The sequence below is a fragment of the Geotrypetes seraphini genome, chromosome 6 (assembly GCF_902459505.1).
Source record: "Geotrypetes seraphini chromosome 6, aGeoSer1.1, whole genome shotgun sequence".
Lineage (NCBI taxonomy): Eukaryota > Metazoa > Chordata > Amphibia > Gymnophiona > Dermophiidae > Geotrypetes > Geotrypetes seraphini.
This window is the reverse complement of record NC_047089.1, coordinates 142031540-142049327: the sequence shown is the minus strand read 5'-3', so window position 1 is coordinate 142049327 and position 17788 is coordinate 142031540. Positions and strand designations below refer to the sequence as shown.

Below are 17788 nucleotides of genomic sequence, written 5' to 3'. Positions count from 1 at the left end.
GGTTAGAGTTGCTGCTTGCTCTGGCGAAGAGCTAGAGGTACGGTGGTGGGGAAGTAAAGATGCACAGGTGGTGAGGGGAGGAGTGGGAAGGCGGAAAGGACAAGGGATGGAGGTACCCCTCTGCCCTGCCTTTCTACTCCACTGTCTCCACATACTGAAACCAGCAATGGCTAGCAACAAAATAAGACTGGTTTTACAGTTGGCTGGAAAGTCTGTGAAATCATTCCCTTGCTGGTAAGGATGTTAGTTAATACAGGACACAGCCCTTCTTGGGGTGAGGTCTGCAGGATCCTAGCATATTCAAGTGGATCCTTACAGATCCTGTGCTTTTGATTGGGAAAGAGTGCTGGCTATGGGTGAAGGGTGGTGGCTAAGGGGAAGGAGTGCTGGCTATGGGTGAAGGGTGGTGAATCCATGTGGATACAGCCCTTCCTGGGGTGAGGACTGCTGGGTCATGGCAGATCTTGTGTTTTGATGGGGAAGGAATGCCAGATATGGATGTTTCCTGCCTTATAATTGGTGAAGGGTACAGAATCTAGGGGGGATACTGCACTTCCTGGGGTCAGAACTGCAGGATCCTGGCAGGACCTTTGCTTTTGATGGGGAAGGTGTGCAGTATATGGATGTTTCCTGACTTATTGTTGGTGAAGTGTGCTGAATCCAGAGGGATACAGCCCTTCCTGGAGTTGGAATTCCAGGATCCTGACAGATCCTGGATATACTGCCTTTCCTGGCAGAATCTGTGCTTTTGGTGGTGAAAGCATGCATAATAAGGATGTTTCCTGGCTTATGGGAGGTGAAGGATGCTGAATCCAGGGGGATATAGCCCTTTCTGGGGTCAGAATTACAGGATCCTGGCAGGTCCTATGCTTTTGATGGGGGAAGGAGTACAGGGCGTGGATGTTTCCTGTCTTATAGGTGGTGAAGGGTGCTGCTGAATTCAAGGGAAAGCAGTCCTTCCTGGAATCAGAATACAGAAGGATACAGGCCTTTCTGGGGTCACAATTGCAGAATCTTGGCAGATCCTGTGATAAGGATATTTCCTGGCTTATAGGTGCAGAATTGCAGGATCCTGGCATGTCCTGTGCTTTTGATGGCAAAGGAATTTAGAATATGGGTGTTTCCTGCCTTATCAGTGGTGATAGGTACTGATTTCAGGTGGATACAGCCTTTCCTGTGGTCAGAATTGCAGGGTCCTGGCAGATCCTAACAAATCATGTAGAATCCTGGGTTATCCTTTGCTTCTGATGGGGAAGGAGTGCAGGATATGCATGTTTCCTGCCACTGCCCTCCCCCCTTCACTTCACTTTGTCTACTATTTATTTTCTCCTTTCTAGGAGGTTTTGATCCTACTTTATGCCTCTTTCAGTCCCCCCCACCCACTCCATGCAGCAGCTTCCACTATCACCCCCTACCCTTTAGCTCTGCCAGCTGCAGCAACTGTTTTGACTGCCCCTCTGTCATTCTGCAGGAAGCCCCCCCCCCTCCCTTTTGCTGACATTAATCCTTCTCTGCCAATCCTAACCACTGAAGAAAAGGACTACATCAAAGGGGGCGGGACCTTATAGAGAAGGGTGAAAGAGCAAGGGGATTCCCCATTGAAACATAGCAGCAGGCAGTCATAAAAGAAGAGCATTCCATTCTTATTAAGGTGGTCTGCCCTAGATCGTGCTGGGTTAGACGGGCCTTGGTTTGACTCAATATAGCTCTTTTTTTACGAGCTCAGGAAAAGTTCTTTTTTTGTTACCAGCAAAAAAAAAAAAAAATGCAGGTTAACTGAAAATGCATATTTTCCTTTTTGAATCTATAAAAAAAAAAAAAAAAAAAATCTCTTGAAACTACAACCTAAGTTTCTTAATTCAAGGTGCTTAACTGGAGTCCAGAAAGTGAAAACACGACTAAGGCGTGCTGGAGTTGAGGCCCAGAAAAAGAACCTCTTCAGGCTACATATTAAAAACTCTAAATAAAACTAATTATTTATCTGATAAATAGATGGAAAATTAAAATCGTTGCTGGCTAACCTCTTTTTCTCCCCACGCCATTAAGTACAGTATTACAACAAAGTGACACACTAACTTTTCCAAACAGAGCCGTCACTTACTGACGCAGATAGCTTCTCCGTCTGTTATGCGTCGCGTCATTGCGTTCCTAAGCACGCCTGAAGCGAGAATCTGCGTGTTCATGTTGTGTCCCGTGGATCTTGGAGAGTTTTGAAGCTTGTTTGTTCGACCTATGGTTGTAGTCTTTGCAGAATCCTAACGGAATTTTCATTATGATGACTGTTTGAATCGACTGGAACAACCGTTCATGTGGGGAAGCCAGAGGAAAATGCAGTGGCTTGTTTGCGCTTCTTGTTGCACCCTCCTGGATTCTAAATGATGGAATATTATTTGTCCCCCTTCTCCGATATTAGCAATAGAAATCGGAGATATAGCGATGTGAGTAAAAAAAAAATGCCAACAGTAATTTGTAAGATAAATAATATCGATAGACTAGGTGAGTTTGGCGGCGTTGTCAAAAGGCCTATTGGTTTCCATTTGTAAGGTTTGGAAGTCTTGATTAAACGACAACTTCGAAAAATTAAATGGTCGGTTTCGAGTAGCTTCTGGTGTTGTGCTTTTAGTAGAAGAAATGGACTACATAATTGCGAGAATGCACTTTTAAATACGGCAGTGGTATAGACAGTAAGCTTTGACTACCCTTTTTAAAGACCTTAGGTATTATCTTTTGTTTAGTATTCTACCGTTTTATTTTGTAAATAGATTAATTTCTAATGGGATATAGAATTTTAAGAAATCGGATTTGGTTCTGGGTATACCCTGTTGCATGCAATGACATGAATTGGGATCTTAGAACTACCGGCATGTGTGAGAAATAAAGATAGAACTTTATAATTTAACATTATATTCTAATAGTGTTATTGCAGGATGTAATAATATATGTATGACTGAATAAGACTTCTCAGTATACAAATAGGCAAAATATATATCTGGCTTATAAAGTAAGTTAAATGTTCAAATAAACTCAGAATTGTGAAATTTGACCAAGAGCGATAGCTCCTATAGCCAAACCCACCGCCCCATCACTGTGTATGACTTATTTTAAAAGGAACTTGAAATGAACATACTGTTCAAACACTCAAACTAATTTTCAATGGCAAAAGAGAGGAAAAAGTTCCCACTTAGCTTTCAACTATGTCAACAGGTCCCGACATGGACCATGTTTCGAAATTCTTTCTCAAGGGACCCAGAGGGTGATGTAAACTGCTCGAAATGCCAAGGAAATAAGAGTAGTGTGATACTGGCAAAACATCTTGCAATCATATATATAACATAACTTTACTTCACTGCTGCATTCCTCTCTTTTGCCATTGAAAATTAGTTTGAGTGTTTGAACAGTATGTTCATTTCAAGTTCCTTTTAAAATAGAGAATCAGTAGAGAAAGGTATTAACACACAACTTAGGGAATAGGTAACAACACAGAGTTTCTCAATTTCTTCAAGCCAAGTTCCCCCTAAGTTTAACAAATATCAACTAGGTACACAAGCTCCACCCCACCCCATAATAATAGTACTAATTGTAATGCAATTTCTTCCATTCATTTTTCATATACACACAATATAACCTTATTAATACATAATGGTAACCACAAAATTTAAACCCCCCCACAAAGCACACTGTACTTAGAAAAAATGTTAATTATGATTTATATTCAGTTTTTTTTTCCAAAGAGGTCAAGGCAAATGACTTTTTAAAATATGCAATGTCACCTCAGTAACAACTATAAAAATATAGACAAATATAGTGCAAAATTTAGACAGCGGATATAAATTCTCAAAACTGACACATTTCAATCACTAAACTGAAAATAAAATTATTTTTCCTACCTTTGTTGTCTGGTGATTTCATGAGCCTCTGGTTGCACTTCCTTCTGGCTATGCATCCAATATTTCTTTCTTTCTGTCTCCTGCATGCTTCCTCTCCTCTGGACCTCATTTCCTTCCCTAACCAGCATCTTTCTCTGTCCCTCCATGAGTCCATCTTTTCTACCTCTCTCTTCCATCTCTATTGGCAATATGTCTCCCTCTCTTTCACTGTCCATCTGTCTTTCTCTCATTCCCTCCCTTGTTGCAAAGGGAGTGGGGAGAGAAAGATCCAGGGTGCATCTGTTCTACCCCCTCTACTGCCACATCCAACATTTCTCCCTCTCTCATCTCCCAAATCACATGCATCATTATTCATCACTGCCCACCAGCCCCATGCCCATTTCTCCTTCTATTACCCCTCTCCAGCACAATGCCACATCTCTCCCTCTGTCACTATGTCCAACATTCTTCCTCCTTGCATCCCCTTTAACCTGTCCCTCTGTTCCCTCTCCGCCATTATAGCCAACATTTCTCCCTCTCATCCTTCTATTCCCCATGCATCTGTACCTCACTCATCTCTCTATGCCCAATTTCCTCTTTCTTCCTTTCCCCATGTGCACCATATCTTTCTCTCTCACTCACACACTCGTGCCCAACAATTCTGCCTTTTTATTCCCTCCCTCCTATATCCCGAGTTAGTGCCTCCTTCCTCCCTCCCCTTCTGTGTCCCATGTTCATGCCACCTCCCTTCCTTCTATGTCCCGGGTTTGTGCCCCCTCCCTGCCTTTGTCCCATGTCCCAACACACTCCCCTACCTCTTTTCCCAGATCATGTCCCCTCTCTTCCTTACTTGCTTCAGGGCTGAACTTGCTTTTGCGAACTGTGTATTAAGAAACTCTGACATAACATATACACATTGATAAATTAATAATGTATGATAATGTTAATTGAATAATTATTACAAAACTGCAGAGGTTTACAGAAAAAGTACAGAACTGGTAAATTGCTGATAAAGGACAGGAAGGGAGATGGGATGAGACATTTCTGAAGGAAACAATGCCTCCAGTAGCTGTAAAGTATGATGATCCTGCAATAAGATAAGGGCTTTGTTGAAGTAACTACTGAGAACACAGCACCTCCAGAACATGCTGGCTCAAAGTGTACAGTATAATGGACAGTGGTCTAGATTCACTAACCCCTGATTCCATGTCCGATTGCATGCAGGCTGACGAATTCACAAAAGGCCTGCATGAAAATGGGGACAATCATTGACATGCCCCTCACACACGGAACTGATCACTAGAGAGTGATCCTTGAGTATGTGCAGACCCTGACAGTAGTGACAGGAGAAGCAGCCTCCTGTCACTGCTGTCAGGGCTTCTGCTGGCTTAAATTTTTTTTTTTTTTTAAATCGGACAGATATTTTGTATGTATTACACACACAAAATAACTACTCGGTTAAAAAAAAAAAAAAGCCCCCCCCCAAAGTGCTTACTCCCTCCCCAAACCCCTAAAAAAACACACCCCCCCCAAACGTGGCACTGCCAAAGATAAAAGGCAGGAGGGATGACAACTCCCTCCTGCCATTTCAAACTTGTCCTGGCCGGGCCCGGCCCCCTCCCTGTACCTTAAGCTATCCCGGCCCACCCCTCCCCGTAGCTTTAAAATAGTTGAGAGCAGGGGGTGGGCTGAGCCTGGCTGACTGACCTAGTTTGAGGTACAGGGAGGGAGGTGGGCCAGGCCCAACCAGGACAGGTTTGAGATGGAAGGAGGGAGTTGGCATCCCTCCTGCCTTTTGTTCTTCGGTGGAGCATCGAGGGAGGGCATCAGTGCGGTGGGGGGGGGGGGGCAGGTTAAACCCAAGGGCTAACAATGCATTTTACAGTATGTGTGTGTGTATATATATATATATATATATATATATATATATATATATATATATATATATAGGAAGAATTCATTTTTTATGTATTCTGCAAAAGCGCATTGCCAGCCCATGGTTTTAAAGGGCAGGACTGGTCCTCAGCAGTCACTTCACTTCGGATTGGCAAGCCCAGTCGGTCTTCCTTCTTTTGTTTAATGAATCGCATGCCTGCCTACTTTGCATGCCGTTTCCCCTCATTTGCATGCACGGATCGGATCGGCACAGAGGTTAGTGAATCAGGTCGGAGAGAAATCGAGTCACAAAGGGGTTGCAAACCGATTGGTACATGATCGGTTTGCTTAGTGAATCTAGCCCAATGACTTATTGAAAGATTCTGCACTTAGGGTGAGGACATAATAATGTAGCTGAAGGGATGGACACTTTGATAGAAGGATGAGGGTATATTAATAACCAAATATGGGAAATAGGATTGGGGGTCAGAATGAGAGTAATGGGAGAAATGGAAGTATAGAGGGAAACATTTGATAGGTAATGAACTGTTACTGCTTTAACTAATGAGCAGACAGGTAGGAGGGAGTAGGAAATTTGTGGATTAACTATATAATGAATAATCATACTGAGCTTTGTATGCCTACTTTGTGTGGACATCCTCTTGCAAGAGCAACTAATAAAATCATCTGCTTTGTTCAAAGCCTTTCCAGAGTATGCTTGTAAGTTGTTTCTCATATATGCAAGGGATAACCTTATACAGTAGTGTAGTGTTCATCAGTTCAAGGCCAGGGGTTTCATCCTTATCATTCTGGCTTTTTTTTCTGCTAGTCTTTGCCACTTTAACCAAGTTCAGGATAGATGGGAGGAACAGCTGTATGCTTGATGGACAAGGCATTTCTTAATACTGAAGAAGAGAATGTATGCCCACCTGCTTAAATATACACAGTAAAAAGTTAGAAGGCAGGCTGGTGGGGATTATGCCATTGACACATACTGGATCAGCAGTGTTCAATAGTGCTACCCGATTTCCGATTCAAATTAATTCGCTGATTCATTTCCGGTGAATTGATTTGTTAAAAAAAAAAATTGGCCTCCCGATTTGGTGACTGACCCTCCTCCTCGCCCCCTAAAGCAGGAGTGGCAGCGTTGCCTCTTGTTGGCCAGCTGCTGCTACTCCTGCTTTAGGGGGGGAGGGTCATTCAGGAAGTGCTGCAGTGTCCTCCAGCTTCCCCCCTGACCTCCCGCTCTTATATTTACCTAATTACAGCAGTGGAGCAGCCTGCAGAGAGGATCTCCGGTGTTGTAGCGATCCTTGCAGGCTGCCATTGGCTTCTGCAGTTGTGGTTCCCTCCGCTAAGATCCTGCCCCTGATGTCAGAGGAGGGGCGGGACTGCAGCAGAGGGAACGACAACTGCAGAGACCGATTGCAACCTGTAAGGCTCGCTACAGCACCGGTGATCCTCTCTGCAGGCTGCTCCGCTGCTGTAATTAAATAAAGGTAAGACCGGGAGGCCGGGGGAACATGCAGACCTTCAGGGTGGCAGGCCTTCGGGGGAGGGGGGTGCTGGTGTAGAAGTACACGAAGGGAGGGAAGGGGGGTTTAAAGAGACGTGCATATGCTGATCTGGAGGGGGGAAGAAATAATGGGTCTAAAAACAGGAGAGGGAGAGAGATGGTGGACAATGGGATTTAGGGAGGGAAGGGACAGAAAGGGAGATAAGTTAATACCCCTACATGTGGAGGGGGGTGGGGGATAAAGATACTGGATAGGAAGGTAGTTGAGAAGAGAAAGGGAGAACTTGTAGACCCTGGGATGGTGCGGAAGGAGGGAGCAATGCTGGATGAAAGAGTAGTTGAGAAAAGGATAAATGGTGGATGGTGGGGGTCCATTGCTGTAGCTGCGGGGATGGAGATGAAACAAAGGAAAGATGCCAGACCTCTAGAGGATGTAAGGGAAATGGAAGGGGAGGGCAGAGATGGAAGATGGATGGTTAGCACGGAGAAAGGAGACCCTGATCAGAAGACAACCAGAGCCCGGGACCAACATGATTTGAATAATGACCAGACAACAAAAGGTAGAAAAAATAATTTTATTTTCTGTTTTGTGATTACAATATGTTAGATTTCAAATGTGTTTCTTGTCAGAGTTGGTGTTAGACCGCGAACGTGAGCTAGGATTTAACAGAGAGAGGAAAAGTCCTTTTTGTTTGTTTATTTTGTTTACACTACTGCACCAGTGTGGGTAGGAGAGGGCAAAGGGGGTGAAGAGGCTATAAAATAAACCCACCAGGATGTTTGAAAAAAAACAAACAAACACGCAATTGGGCAGGAAAATCGAATCAAAATTTTTTTTCCTGAATCGGGCAGCACTAGTGTTCAGTCCTTATATGGAAAGATACTCCACACTTAAGAACATAAGAACATAAGCAGACCTGAGGTCCGTCATGCCCAGCAGTCCACTCACATGGCAGCCTATCAGGTCCAGGACCTGTGTAGTAGCCCTCTATTTATACCCTTCTATCCCCTTTTCCTTCAGAAAATTGTCCAATCCCTTCTTGAACTCCAATACCGTACCTTATCCTATCACTCCCTCTGGAAGCGCGTTCCAGGTGTCTACCACCCGTTGGGTGAAGAAGAACTTCCTAGCATTGATTCTGAATCTGTCCCCTTTTTTCCGAATGCCCTCTCATTCTTGTAGTTGTTGAAAGTTTGAAGAATCTGTCCCTCTCCACTTTCTCTATGCCCTTCGTGATCTTGTAAGTCTCTATCATATCCCCTCTAAGTCTCCGCTTCTCCAGCGTAAAGAGCCCCAGTCTTTCCAATCTTTCAGCGTATGAAAGGTTTTCCAGATCAGAAAGCCTTTTGGGAGCTTGGTGAGGGCTTGAAACCTTTTGTAAAGAAAGTAGCTTTTTCCAAAGTACTGCCAGCATATGGAAAGGGAGAGCAAAGAGTTAAAAACAGAGGTCTTCAGTAGGTGGCTCAAAGCCTGGTGTCATCAAGAAAGCTTAATTAAAAAAACAAAAAAACAAAACCTTTTTTTCCTGGTATCATCTGATATTGTAACTATTAAATGAGCGAAAAAAAAAAAAATAAAGCTTTAGGTACATAGGAGGATGGGGAAATACATGGAAGGACAAGAAGCTGTATTCTACTGATAAGAACATAAGAAGTTGCCTCCACTGGGTCAGACCAGAGGTCCATCCTGCCCAGCGGTCCGCTCCCGCGGGGGCCCATCAGGTCCATGACCTGTGAAGTGGTTCCTGACCATTCTTATAACCTACCTCTGCTTCTATCTGTACCCCTCAATCCCTTTATCCTTTAGGAACCTATCCAAACCTTCCTTGAACCACTGTACTGTGCTCTGGCCTATCACAACCTCTGGAAGAGCATTCCATGCGTCTACCACCCTCTGGGTAAAAAAGAACTTCCTAGCATTTCTAAAACTGTCCCCTTTCAATTTCTCCGAGTGACCCCTAGTGCTTGTGGTTCCCCACAGTTTGAAGAATCTGTCCTTATCCACTTTCTCTATGCCCTTCAGGATTTTGAAGGTTTCTATCATGTCTCCTCTTCTCCAGGGAGAACAGCCCCAGCATTTTTAACCTGTCAGCATATGAAAAATTTTCCATACCTCTTAACAGTTTAGTCGCTCTTCTCTGGACTCCCTCGAGTACTGCCATGTCTTTCTTGAGGTACGGCGACCAGTATTGGACACAGTACTCCAGGTGCGGGCGCACCATTGCACGATACAGCGGCATGATGACTTCCTTAGACCTGGCTGTGATACCCTTTTTGATGATGCCCAGCATTCTGTTTGCTTTCTTGGAGGCTGTCGCACACTGTGCCGATGGTTTCAATGTTGTGTCCACCATCACCCCAGGTCTCTTTCAAGGTTGCTCACCCCTAGCAATATTCCCCCCATTCTGTAGCTGAACATCGGGTTCTTTTTCCCCACATGCATGACCTTGCATTTCTCTATGTTAAAACTCATTTGCCACTGGAGTTTTAACATAGAGAAATGCAAGGTCATATTACATATTACTACAGCAGGAAAAAGAATACTTGTGGAGAAATTTAGACAATATGTTTCTAAGCATTTAAACTAGAAGGTGGGGGCGTATGTATGAAGGACAATTATAGAGACCACCCCTAGCCAAAGACAAGATGTGATGGTAGTAAAGTTTGCAACACAAACAATATTAGCAACTCACTTCTTAGCATTGCAACGGGAAGTGAAATGAAACAAAAAAGATTACCACTGAAAAATAGCTAGAAAGCGATGACCACAAATGCTCGCAGTCGAAGCAATAAAGTTCATGATCTGCAGGCCCTGATGTTAGAGGGAGATCTGGATATTGTTGCTATCACAGAGACGTGGTTCAGTGAATCCCATGGATGGGATGCAAACGTACCAGGATATAATCTTTTTAGAAAGACAGAGATGGTAAAAAAGGTGGAGTAGTAGCTCTCTATGTAAAGATCGATATCCAAGCAACTGAAATGCAAGGGACCTGGAAGAAGCGATATGGATCTCTTTGAAAAGAGAAGATGGAACTTCTATCTACGTGGGTGTAGTCTGCATACCTCTGACTCAATCGCAGCAAATTGATAAAGATCTGATTGTGAAAATCCAAAAGTTTGGAAAGAAAGAGGAGGTGCTGCTGTTGGGAGATTTCAACCTTCCAGATGCGGACTGGAAAGTTCCGTCTGCAGAATTGGAAAGAAGTAGGGAGATTGTGGATGCCTTTCAAGAGGCTCTGCTCAGACAAATGGTGATGGAACCCATGAGGGAAAAAGCGATATGGGATCTGGTCCTCACAAATGGGGAGAGTATATCTAATGTAAGAGTGGGTGCTCACCTGGGAAGTAGTGATCATCAAATGTTTTGGTTTGATATAACGACTAAAGTGGAGGGCGGCTGCCTGGTACTAAAAGTCCTAGATTTCAAACATATGGACTTTAATAAAATGGGAGAGGACTTGAAGAAAGAGCTGTTATGATGGGAGGACATAAGAGAAGTGGAAAAACAGTGGTCTAAGCTGAAAGGAGCTATAAAAATGGCTATGGAACTTTATGTGAAGAAAATAAATAAAAACATGAGAAAAAGGAAACCGACATAGTTCTCCAAACTAGTGGCGGAGAAAATAAAGACAAAAGAGTTGGCGTTCCTGAAATATTAAAAAACCCAAGAAGAAGAGTACAGAAAGGACTACCGGGTGAAACTGAAAGAAGCCAAGAGGGAGATACGTCTGTCGAAAGCGCAGGCGGAAGAGCAAATGGCTAAAAATGTAAAAAAGGGAAACAAAATTTTTTTTGATACATCAGTGAAAGGAGGAAGATGAAAAATGGAATTGCTAAACTAAAAGATGCTGGGAACTGATATGTGGACAGTGATGAGGAAAAAGCAAACAAATACTTTTGCTCTGTGTTCACAGAAGAAAATCCTGGAGAAGGACCGAGATTGTCTGGCAAAGCTACATGCAAAAGTGGAGTAGATTCTGAGCCGTTCATGGAAGAAAGTGTTTATGAATAACTTGAAAAACTGAATGTGGACAAAGCAATGGGACTGGACGGGATCTATCCCAGGATGCTGAGGGAGCTGAGAGAGGTTCTGGCGGGTCCTATTAAAGACTTGTTCAACAAATCTCTGGAGACGGGAGTGGTTCCTAGGGACTAGAGAAGAGCAGATGTGATCCCTATTCACAAAAGTGGTCACAGGGATGAAGCGGGAAACTACAGGCCGGTAAGTCTCACTTCGGTTGTTGGAAAAATAATGGAAGTGGTCCAGAGGAGGGTGATGAAAATGATAGGAGATTTACGACAAAAGTCGTACGAGGAGAGACTGGAAACCCTGACTATGTATACCTTAGAGCAGGGGTGCCCAATACGTCGATCGCGATCGATTGGTCGATCACTCAGGCAACCTCAGTCGATCGCAGAGCCGGGTTCCCTTCCCTTCTGTTTTTTTCCCCTCCTGACTGGCCCGCCTCTTGAAGAACGCTGGCCAATCAAAAGTCAGCTCATTCAGTTCCCGCCGCTCTCCAGGCCCCCCAGGTTGCCGCTGCTGGTGGAAGAGGAAGAGGAGTATTCGGCGGAGAGCAGGCAGCAGAAGGGCGTAACGCGCTCTCGTCTTTCTGACAGTGGACATGCTTGAAGGAGCGGGAAAGAGAGTCGGGTTTAGGTAGCAATCGGGAGGGGTGCTGGTCGTGGAGCCGCTGGCCGGGGACACGTTAATGTAGTCAGCGCAGGGCAGCTTGCCCTCGTTGCTCTCCACGGAGAGTTTGGGCTTGGCCCCGTTGGTCCACATCTTGCTGCAGCCGTCGGGCGAGCAGCTGCTGCTGGGTGACATCCGGCTTTCTCCCTGGCCTCCCGGTACTTTTAGCAATTCTTGCAGGTTGCCATTGGCCTCAGGAGCTGTCTTCCCTCTGCCGTGGTCCTGCCCCTCCTCTGAGTCAGAGACAGGATTGGGGCAGAGGGAAAACAGCTCCTGAGGTCTATGGCAACCTGCAAGGATTGCTAAAGTACCAGTGATCCTCTCTGCAGGAATTGGGTCAAAGAATGTGGGAGGGCAGGGAGGAACATGCAGGTCTTCCCGGGGGGGGGGGGGAAGGGCAGGGGCAGGCCTTCAGGGGGGAATGTGCAGGCCTTTGGGGGGTGCAGACCTTCAGGAGGACAGGCAGGCCTTCAAGGGGTGGGGTGCAAGCCTTCAGGGCCCTGCTGTAGAAATACACAGAGGGAGGGAAGGAGGGTTCAAAGAGACGTGAATATACCGGACTTTGGGGGGGGGGGAAGAAATAATGGGTCTAAAAACAGAGGAGTGGGTGATAGATGGTGGATTTAGGGAGGGAAGGAACAGAAAGGGAGAGAAGTTGGACACAAGGGATGGTGTGGGGGGGGGGAAGAGATACTGGATAGGAGGGTAGTTGGAAAAAGAAAGGGAGAGATGATGGACCCTGGGGTGGTGGGGAGGAGGGAGAGATGCTCAATGAAAGGGTAGTTGAGAAAGGTGGATGGAGATGAAAAAAAGGAAAGATGCCAGACTTCCAGGGGAGGGAAGGGAAATGAAAGGGGAGGACAGAGATAGAAGATGGATGGCTAGCATGGAGAAAGAAGGAGACCCTGGCAAGCAAGTTATCAGAAGACAACCAGAGCCTGGGACCAACAAGATTTGAATAATGTCCAGACAACAAAGGTAGGAAAAATGATTTTATTTTAAATTTAGTGATCAAAATGTGACCATTTTGAGAATTTATATCTGCTGTCTATATTTTGCACTATGGCCCCCTTTTACTAAACCGCAATAGTGGTTTTTAACGCAGGGAGCCTATGAGTATCGAGAGCAGCGCAGGGCATTCAGCACAGCTCCCTGCACTAAAAACCGCTATTGTGGTTTAGTAAAAAGGGAGGGGGTATATTTGTCTATTTTTGTATGGTTGTTACTGAAGTGACATTGCATAAAGTCATCTGCCTCGATCTCTTTGAAAAAAAACCCAGAATATAAATGATAATTAACATTTTCTCTGCGTACAGTGTGCTTTGTGTTTTTTTAAAATTTTATTGTTGGTAGATCATTTTGACTTGGTCATTTTAAAAGTAGCTCGCAAGCCCAAAAAGTGTGGGCACCCCTGCCTTAAAGGAAAGGAGGGACAGGGGAAATATTATTTAGATGTTCAAATACTTGAAATGTATTAACGTAGAACATAATCTTTTCCAGAGAAAGGAAAATGGTAAAACCAGAGGACATAATTTGAGGTTGAGGATGTAAGGTGTTAGTGTATGGCCCCCACAATGTATGGTGGTAGGGGTTTTGTGAGAGGCGCCCTTACACACGCCAGGTCCCGGGTTCGCTTCCCTCACAGAAGATTCACCAGGAAGTAGATTCAAATAAGAGGCCCAGAATGATTTGCATAAAGAATATATTATAGGAATAGTCTTGCAGAAAAGCAATATTCAGAAGCATTACCATTAAGCATTACAATCAAGGAGAGAGCAAAGCAGTTTCCCTGCTTTACAGAGTTCAGAGGGAAAGAGAGACATAGAAGCCTGAAGTTCCAGGGAGATCCAGAGAGAGATTGAGAGAAAGGGGGAAGGGGTGATGGTCTAAGCTTTGGGTTCCATAGATAAAGAGAAGGATAGACAGAGAGAGAGAAAGAGATAGATTCATGTGTGTTGCAGAGAGGAGGCTTTTATAGCTTGGAATCTTATTCTGAATATAGAAACTATTGTATGTCCCAGTATCTTTCTGTTTAGAATTTGTAAACTGTTTGAAACAATGGTTAATTTAATTGATAAGGAAGGTATGATACTTGCAGGCATGGTAGATGGGATTAGTCTTTGGATTCTTTGTCCCATTCAAGCGGCCTATCTTCTTGATAAACAATCCAGTCTGGCTGGATGCTTAATGTATGTGAATTATGTGCAGGAGCACAGAATTCTGCATCAACATTCCAGAGTCAGATAATTTCCCATAGGCCTCTGCTGACATTAGTTCTGCCAACTGAAAATGCTGATTGCTAGCAATAGCTATGCTGACAGAGGGGTGGTAGACTCAAGAGCAATGTAAGGAAATTCTTCTTTATGGGTGGTAGATGCCTGGAATGCATCCCAAGGAAGGTAGTGGAGAGGAAAATGGTGACACAGTTAATAAAAGCATGGGATGAACACAGGATCTCGAATCAGAAAATAATTGTAAATATTGAAGAACTAAGGCCCAGTACTGGGCAGACTTGCATGGTAGAGGATGGGCTGGGGAGGGCTTCACTGGTTGGGAGGGTGTAGATGGACTGGAGTGTAGATGGACTGGGGTGAGCTTTGACGGAGACTTCAGTAGTTGGAGCCTAAGAACAGTACCAGGCAGAGCTTTGGATTTTTGCCCAGACATAGCTAAGAAGAACCCCCCCCCAACAAATTTTTAGATTGAATCAGTTAGGCAGACTAGATGGACCATTTGAATCTTTATCTGCTATCATCTATTATGTACTATGTTTCTTCCGCTCTTATTAATATTTAGAGAAGTCCAGACTTAATTGGTAAAGACCCACCCCCTATTGAGAAATATGGAGGCCGATGCAAATGAGGGAATAATTTAAACTCCATAAATCACTTAATCATTTATTTTGAATGTGTAATTGCTGAATTTCTGTGTTACTGCTTGCATGGCAGTGGTGATAGTTATTTGAGTAACACACCTGGTTCAAGGTTGTAAAGAGCAAATGAGTTTTCATACTGGGACATTCCCATAAAGTATTAGCATTAATTTGAAATATTTTGACCTTCACCTATTTTTTATGAACTACATCAGATGATTGTCCTTGTAAGTAGAAGTCTGATGGTTGTTATTTAGGGAAAGGTTTGCTCTGAGTTACTCTCTGAGGCATAGGCAGCAGAACGCTGCTTTGTTTGGGAGGGCCCGGGAGGTCTGCCCTGGTGCACAGTCTCTCAATAGCTCCCAAATGCCCCACCCACCTCCTCCTGACACTTTAGTTTTAAATCTTCAACAGCCGCTGCGCAGTGTTAACAAGCAGGCACAAGTAGAATGATGGGTTCCAGGGCAGGCCTGCTGTTTGACGCTGTGCGGCAGCTGCCCGAAGATTCAAGCATAACACCAGGAGAAGGGTGGATGGGAGGGCTAAAAATAGTAACTGAGAATTTTTGGGGAGGCCATGACCCTTGTGGCCTTCCCCGTTCCGATGCCCATGCTCTGAGGTATATATTGCACAAGATTTTATCCCACTGTCCTTCCTTGTAAGGATTATAAAACTGGTGACTTCCTTGTATTCCAATTCTCTTTCCCTAATATACTTTTTCTCTTCACCATTTTTGAGGTTTTGATATTCTCCTGTTCCTTGTCATGTGCACTAGACAAGTTTAGGATTTGTGGGTTTGTGTCCATCTTCCAGCAGGTGGAAATAGAACAGAATTGTCTGAGCTGCACAGGGTTCTATTAAGGCACAGAGCAAGTCAGTATTTTTTCTATCTGTAGTAGATGGTAGAGAATGGCTGTACAGCTCCTGGTTTAGATTTTACTTTTAACTTCTGAAATGAATGGTGATTAATTTATCAGAAGTTAGATAGTAGGTAGATGTAGAGAAGGGCTGCTGATAACTGCTGTAGAATTGTTCCTTTGTGGTTATCTCTCTCTTTTTTTTAATTTATAGATTTTAAAAGTTACATATCAAGCATCCATTTACAGAAAGCTAAAGATAAAGCAAGTAATCAAAATATTCACGTAAAACCATAATAGGAAAAGTTAACATAAGTTAACATAAATAAAATAAGATATAATTCACAACAAAAACATTTTTTGCTTAAATTCAGCTCAAGTCCTCAAATGGGGATCCAAGGTGTAGCATTAGCGAGACTAATAGAAAGACTAAGGCAAAAAGGAAAACAAAGGACTAATTAACTGAGCGTGGATATCCATTATTCTAAACAGCACTCATGTTTTTCCCTCTTCCAGGTGTGATAATGACAAGAAAATTGTCAGTTGGCAAGGATCATAGAAAACATATTCTCAAAAGCTGATGTTTTTCCTGGCAGTCACTCTTCTGTATTCGGTTAACCTCCAAAGCTATTATCATCTCAGTTTCCACAAGGCTCTCCTGCAAATGCAGGGATTCCTTCTCCATACTCCCCTATGCACTCTCCTTGGCCTCCGAGGGGAGCTCTTCCACTTGCAGGAGCTGGTAAACTGAGGAGGAGGGGGAGTTGCTCTTGCATCGGGACTCAGTTATTTCCAGGCCCAAGGAGACCGCATCCATCCCACCTCTCTGGAGCATCTCCAGCGGGGAAGTTGCCGACGCCCCCGGCATATCCTGCATTCACCACAGAAGCTCCTCAATATTGCCAAAGGTGGACACACCAGATCGCCGCGAGGCTCCAGTGGTGCTTTGTCCTCTTTGACATCGTAGGGTAATTAATTTTATTACCAGGAAAGAGTCAATAGTCATAATTTAAAGAGCACCCTATAGTGTGTTGCTCAGCTAACTAGACCAGTAGCCATCTTGGATCCCCCTTTGTGGTTATATCTAATGGTTTTGGGTCCCTTCCCTCCCTTGAGGCTGTCGATTTCTTTTTCAGTTTTCTGTACTAAAGATAACACTTTCTTACAAAACAGCAATGACTGAAAAGAGAGTTGGTGGTGTTTCTGAGGACCACCTCAGTGGCAAGAAATGTGTTCCACCTGATAGGGAGAATTTCTGTGTACTTTGAGTATTTCTCTGTCTCTAGCAGGTAGTAATGGTTGGATTGTATAGCTTCTGGAATTTTTGCCTAAGGCAGCTCCACACCCAAATGGAGAACTGGGTGCTGGTGGGGCAGAGGGGTACCATATGAGTTCGCTGCTGCTTGGGACCCAGCACCTTCAGGTGTTGCCCAACTCCAGTAAGACTTTTGTGCATAAAGTGGTATGGGAGTGAACTTTACAGCAGAAAGCTTGTCTGAATTATATTTTATAAAGCTAAATTATGGCTGCAGGAAGAATAAAATTTTTAATCATAATTAATTGCATTGCGTAATAGTGACTAATCACAATTAATAGGTAAGATATTTTAAAAGAAAATACAGTACGACAAACACAATTCCTGAAATCAAGCATAAACCACTTATTGTAGTTTCAAATAGTAACAATATTAAACATTACCTGTATCAGTTTGTGGCTGAATATTTTTCCTTTACACCTAATAATTTCTACCCACTGTTAACATTTTTTTCATATTCTGAAATCTCTTTAGCAGGGTATGAAAAACCTCAGACTTGGGTCAGAAAAATTTTTCAACTCTTCTGTTAATCAATATTGGCTGAAAAACCTCCCTGTTTTTATACAATATTTTACTTTTCCAATCGCATGCCAGTGTTTAGTGGCAGCAAATACTTAACATACTCTTTCATAACCACTTTCAGAAAAAAAAATTGTGAAATCCAGTCCAAGAAAACCCCACTTGTTATTGTAGAGAGCACTTATCTTTAGATGTCCCACAGATATATCCCTACATGCATACACATGTACGCACATGTATACTTGCACCGTCCCTTCTACACATCCTGTCTC

General features: G+C 43.7%; 1 protein-coding gene across 1 annotated transcript in view; it reads left to right on the top strand.

The window, feature by feature from the left end:
* Nucleotides 1-1770: 1770 nt before the first annotated feature.
* Nucleotides 1771-17788, top strand: part of LOC117362913 (fibrous sheath-interacting protein 2-like) — a 655319-nt gene continuing 639301 nt past the window's right edge. Inside the window, exon 1 of the mRNA XM_033950005.1 lies at nt 1771-2438. Within this exon, the coding sequence (XP_033805896.1) occupies nt 2376-2438 (63 nt within the window). The 5' untranslated portion in view covers nt 1771-2375. The remainder of the gene's footprint in view (nt 2439-17788) is intronic.